Below are 6,000 nucleotides of genomic sequence, written 5' to 3'. Positions count from 1 at the left end.
TTAAAATAAATTTTTGCACTTCATACATGAAGAAACTATCATTTCTTTACTTAGTAAATCTTCAGGATCATTTAGATTAAAAATCTGTTACTCCAACCACAAGTTGAATGAAAAATGTTAATGTAAACACCTGGACACCAGCTTAGGTAAAAAAAAAAAAAAAAAGGCAAGAATCTGTCATCTGCAGGTCTAAGGTACAAAAAAATGAGGATGAGGAAACTAAAGAAGCAAAAAAGGGTCAGCAGTATCTGGCTTTACACTCTTAGTGTAATATAAATAGCTTTAGGATTTGTCTTCTACCATTCTTACACTACAGTACTTTACTGTGGTTGGAAAATGAACATTTAAAATACATACTATAAAGTAAGTGGGGCTGCAGCAAGACTTTTGTCCTAACTACTTGGATACAATTGCGATAGGCTATGTATGTCTTTTTTTTTTCCAATTAAAGTTGGAACAAAATTATTTGATAAAACAATTCTTTTTTATTATTATTATATTTTTTTTGCTGAAGGAAGGGTTATGTTTTAGTAAGACATTGGAATTCAATGCTTCTGATGGTTATTCTGGCAAAAGACAGTATTTTCCATATTTGCAGTCATTCCATTTCACTTCATCTCACTTCAAATATCTTTGCAGTATTCTGCATTATTCTCCAATCCGAGCTTAAAAAACATACTTTGAAAATTACCAGGTTATAAGAAAGTGGCTACGAAATACATGCTATGAGTGTTCTCCAAGATGAACTAGTCACGAATTTTAAGTTCTGAAAATAATTACTGAACAGCTGAGGATTTTTTTTTTTTAAATGAGGTTTGATCTGTATTTTTAATTCAAAAATTATCCACGTAAATCAACAGCCACTGATGATGAGATCTTCAGCAAAATCTTCCATTCTGTTTAAAAACTCCTGACAAAATGTACATGCTGTGTTTGAAGGCCACCACTCAATCCAAGTGCTGGAGTCCAAAGGGTACTGGTATCTAAAAAGACAACAGAAAAAGCACATTTGCTCCTAAGATTTGGGGAGGGAATTGCCTAACAGGAAAAGAATTACAGTATGGAATAGATTGTTTTGTGTTCATAATCCTGTTTTAAATTTACACATCTGAAAACACATTGGGTAACCATTGGTCAAACTGACACTTAAAAAATAAATTATGTATTACATGAGAATTATTACATACAAACATTCGCCACTTGACAGCACACTTTATATCTTAGCATATTCTGATGTTAAATTACCTACCTGAAACTATAACCAATGCTTATCTTTAAGGCTTCTTTGCCCATGATCAAATACTGCTCTCCTGGGCTCAGTTCAACATCAGTACAGGTCTTCTTTTTAACAAAGGTAATTTCATTATTTTTTTCAGCAAAAGCATGCCCTGAAGTAGAATGTCAAGAATTAGAAAATTTCACAAAGAGAATTTTCAGTTACACATGTATGAAATAGAAAACATTAACTTGTTCTACAAAACAGTATAGTCAAGTGAGCCATTTGACACTTGTTATAAAGCAAGAAAATTTGATAATATAAAACATGTTCCCTGCAGATTTTTTAAATTAAATGGAATGTTAAATATACCTAAACAACAACTCACAACTGTATTAATTGATTATGGAATATGTTCAACTTGTTTTGTCATACAAGAGATGCTTAACTGATTACAGTTTAGGTTTGTTATCAACAGCTATAATAGAGAAAAGCTGTTTAAAAACATTATACAGTGCCTTTCTTAGGGCATAAAAGAATGTTCAAAGGCTGTATTTGAGACTACGGTTTTCTACTTTCATGAAATGACTAGATTTGACTCTTGATTTTTGTCAGCTGCTTCATTGGTCTCAACAAGACAGCTCTTGCTCTGAGTGAAATAGTTAAATGGATTAAAAATAGGACACACACCTCTTTTATAGAGATCTAGAATAGTTGCAGAATACTTTACGAAATAACCTTCTTCACGACGAGACAAGATGTTCACTTTATAAACTGCAATACAACACAAAACAAAGTTTTTGTTATTCCTTTTTTTCCTGCAATATATTCTAAATGTCTTACAGATTCTCAGGTAGAGAATATAACATCCCCTAACTTCTGCGAAAATCACGGCTACAGCTATACACTGTATGGTTCTCATCTGATGGCCTGCAACTTCCCCTGACCCCAAAGCCACACAGAATCATACAATTATATAGATGGGAAAAGACCTTCAAGATCTTTAACTCCAACCATCAGCTTGACCTACCAAGTTCCATCACTAAACCTTAGTGCCACATCCATGTCTCTTCAATACCTCCAGGGACAGGGACTCCACCACTTCCATGGGCAGTCCATTCCAATACTTGACTACCCTCTCTGTGAATAAATTCTTCCTAGTATCCAATCTAAACCTCCCCTGGTGCAATAGGAGACTGCTTCCTTGTGTACTATCACTTGTCACCTGAGAAAAGAAACCGACATCCTCCTTGCTGCAACAGCCTTGTTGCTCTTCTCTGCACAAGTTTGAGCAATTCAATATCCTTCTGGCAGTGAGGGGCCCAAAACTGAACACAAAATTCAAGGTGCAGTCTCACGAGTGCCACACAAAAGGGGAAAATTGCTTCTCTAGTCCTGCTGGCCACACTATTTCTGCTGGCTTACGTTCAGTTGGCTGTTGACTAGCACCCCCAGGTCCTTTTCTGCTGGGCAACTTTCCAGTCTCTCTTCCCCAAACCTACGCCACTGCACCACGTTGTTATGCTCCAAGAGCAGGAATCCAGCACTTAGTCTTTTTTAATGTCATGCAACTGGACTTGGCCCATCAATCTACATGATCATGTTAGAATGGCACCAAGAGAAAAAACAGCAGAACTCATCAGACCAGGGTTACTGGGGCAATAACCCTTGTTACATGAGTTTTGTTCAGCAAAGGTTATGGGCGGAACTTATTCTTCTCTGCTCCAATATGTTATCTTCATACAGTGTATACCTGCTGAATTTTGATCATTAAAGATCTAATTGGAACAAAATGTTCTGCAGCAATAGTAAAGAAGTGACGGTTTGAGTAAGAGCATGAGAAAGAGGTAATGACAATTCAAATACTACCATATGCAATATCATTCTGGCACGCAGCTTCTCTCCTGGTATCAGCAGTTATTGACTGATTCAGTCTTTCTTGTACTCTACTACACTCAGCTACATTGAGAGAAGAAAAAAAAACTGCATTAAGACAATGTCATTGCATGTCTTCACACAAAACATGATGGACCTCTACCTGCTCGAATAATCTGCTGTAACTGAGAAACAGTGTAATTATGGGAGTGCATGGTGGAATAATGGATGTTGAAAAAAGGAAAAGTATCCTTAATTGCCTGAACTTAATGCAGTCAGACAACCATGATTATAGTGCACACATTTAATTATTTTTTAAAGTAAAATTTTAGAGGACAACAGCTGTGTTCTTACAAGGATTTTTCCTTGTGCTTTAATATGTTTTTGTCCAAAGCATTAAACTGCATTTTCCCACCAAATGAAATGGCAAGACATCTTAAAAAAAGCTTTACCTTCCATGCATTTGCATTCATTTCCTTCACACACCCTCACAAGTTTTTCATCTCCATATGGGTTATAAAATATAGTGCATCTTTTATCTAGAAGATCCAAAAAGTTGTAATAAATATATATAGAAAATTCAATAAGTCAGCACTGAAACTTTGTGAGTCAGAAGTTACCTGAGCTTAAAGTAACAAGGATTAGAAAGCTGTTGAAGAAGGAAAAAGGTAGTCTTCAAGAAGGAATAAACAGTTGAAAAGAGCAAACATGAATTTGAAGACATGGAATACATACCTGGTGCATGATACTCATATACAGTGAATGTAGCAGGATTTCGCATTCCAACATGGAAAAGCTCACTTATTCGGAACCCAACACAGAGGAAACTATCAGCTGGAACCTATTGGAAAGACACATGAATTAAGGAGTTCTATAAAGCAAACACAGTGATTCCAAAGAGTTAAAGTTGTTCTTAAAGTTATGGAAGGGGTAACATACAGAGTCTATCTGAATAACAACATGCCCATCTATTATCTCATAATCAGCTATCAATTGATCCACTCCACTTGCAAGCTGTAGGGAAGAAAAACAGAGAAAAAAATTATGCAACAGTTAAAAATTTTTGGATGATCATGAAGGTTTACTTATCACTAGCTTTTACATAATTCTGAGATTAAAAAAACTTATTTCAGTGTTGCCTCTTATGATGTTTAAACTATTTTTATTTTTTTAAGGAAATTATCCTTTTTATTTCAATTGCATGAAGATAACAAAGAATTGCAAAGCTAATTATCCTTAAAGGGATACCTGAGTCCACATTTAGTATCCTATTTAAATCCTGTAAGTATAACTCAGATTGCCTTTAACTAATATTGACATGTTGAACAACAATTACAATTGAACAGTAAATATCATAATTCTGTCAAAAAAAATAATAAAACTTCAGTAAAAGAAATAAAGTTTTTTTAATTCTTACAGTATTTAAGTCTTCTATATTTGCTTCCAATCCACTAACCAAACCTATGTCCATCACGGCATGAGCAGACCCTGACTGTGGCTCTCTCATGCTGGGCTTGTACCTAAAAGAGATTAAAAATAAAATTAGTTAAACATAACTGAAACTAAAAAGTAAACTTCATTGTGTGATCCCAGAAAATAGTAAGGAAAATTCTACCAACATTTAGAACATTATAATGAAGCAAAATATTCCAGATGAATCATTTCAGATTTTTGTCAATATCATGGATATGAACTTTTCTTAATACTTATGTTCCCGGAGAACACAGATATAAATCAACAAAAAATGCTCTCCCAAAAAAGTAATGACCTTCATCTCCAATTCTGTTTACGCACATGCATAAAATGGAAGAAAAAGGAAGAAAACAAGATGAGAAGACCAGACGCAATTATTAATAAGGGAGGATTAGCAAATAAAAACATTTCAGTCTCTTAAAAGAATAAAAGGAATTGAATATAATGCTAGTGTATAATTGAATATAATGCTAATGTCAGCTAATGTAATATTAAAACAATAACTAAGAAAAAATTTAAGACCAGAAAGCCTTTGTAACATTCTTAGAATAATGTCATTATGCATACATAGAGCCACAGTGCATTTCATTTGCACTGCTCTAATTCCTTAACACATCAGCTGGGAATTCCACCTTTTTAAGTAGGAGTGTTGAAACTTAGGAAACTGAGGACATTTAGAACCAGCATTAAGTTTAAATGAAACCTTTAAAAGTAAAACCTTGTTATTATTTCCACAGTAATTGAGACAAACTACCCAACCCAAACCCCACCAGCTGTACTTACTTTGCACAAGCCTCTACGCGCCCAAGTGGCCCACCATCTTCTATTCTGTAACCTTTTCATATCAAGTAGAGTCAAATAAGTGATCTTAAAAATCTTCAGGAATAGCAACCCCAAAATTCTTGTAAAGTGTTTTCATAATTGAAAGAGAATTTTTAAAATAATTTTGGTAGCAATTTTTCATAGGAACTCATTATGTAGCTATAAACAACACTAAAGTCTTTTATAATTCAGGTGAAATGTCCACTCTAATGCTTAGTATTATTCATCACATACTTATGTTATTAAAACTACTTCATGACAAAAGCTCAGAATGTGTTTGTACACCCTACTGTAACCGGACTACGACTTTCAGTACTTTGTAGAACTTACCTTCTAAGAACTTTTTCTTACCTTGCAGAACCCCAAACCACCCTCCTACTATATTTCTTTCTTCTGCTAGAATTTTGTATTCCTCACTGCCCCAATTGTAATAACACTTCTATAAATGAGTAAAAACTCAACTAACAGAAATACATTAAAGATTAATTCTATTCACAAAATGACAATAGTTTCAAGAAGGGCTAAGAAGGCTTCTAGCAATTTCTTTTCCAGTTTTGCATTCCACTGAAAAAAAGTAAGAAGTTATTAGTTTCATTCTTAATAAAAAGCACATT

General features: G+C 34.2%; 1 protein-coding gene across 1 annotated transcript in view; it reads right to left on the bottom strand.

Annotated features, from left to right (window-relative positions):
- Positions 1-465: 465 nt before the first annotated feature.
- Positions 466-6,000, bottom strand: part of C5 (complement C5) — a 28,049-nt gene continuing 22,514 nt past the window's right edge. Inside the window, exons 33-41 of the mRNA XM_080562011.1 lie at positions 5,348-5,399; positions 4,509-4,611; positions 4,031-4,105; positions 3,827-3,932; positions 3,544-3,630; positions 3,086-3,175; positions 1,907-1,990; positions 1,250-1,388; positions 466-983 (exon numbers count right to left, since the gene is read on the bottom strand). Of these exons, the coding sequence (XP_080418137.1) occupies positions 854-983; positions 1,250-1,388; positions 1,907-1,990; positions 3,086-3,175; positions 3,544-3,630; positions 3,827-3,932; positions 4,031-4,105; positions 4,509-4,611; positions 5,348-5,399 (866 nt within the window). The 3' untranslated portion in view covers positions 466-853. The remainder of the gene's footprint in view (positions 984-1,249; positions 1,389-1,906; positions 1,991-3,085; positions 3,176-3,543; positions 3,631-3,826; positions 3,933-4,030; positions 4,106-4,508; positions 4,612-5,347; positions 5,400-6,000) is intronic.

The sequence above is a fragment of the Anser brachyrhynchus genome (genome assembly GCF_964034855.1).
Source record: "Anser brachyrhynchus genome assembly, chromosome: 19".
Lineage (NCBI taxonomy): Eukaryota > Metazoa > Chordata > Aves > Anseriformes > Anatidae > Anser > Anser brachyrhynchus.
This window is presented reverse-complemented; position numbering and strand designations above follow the sequence as displayed.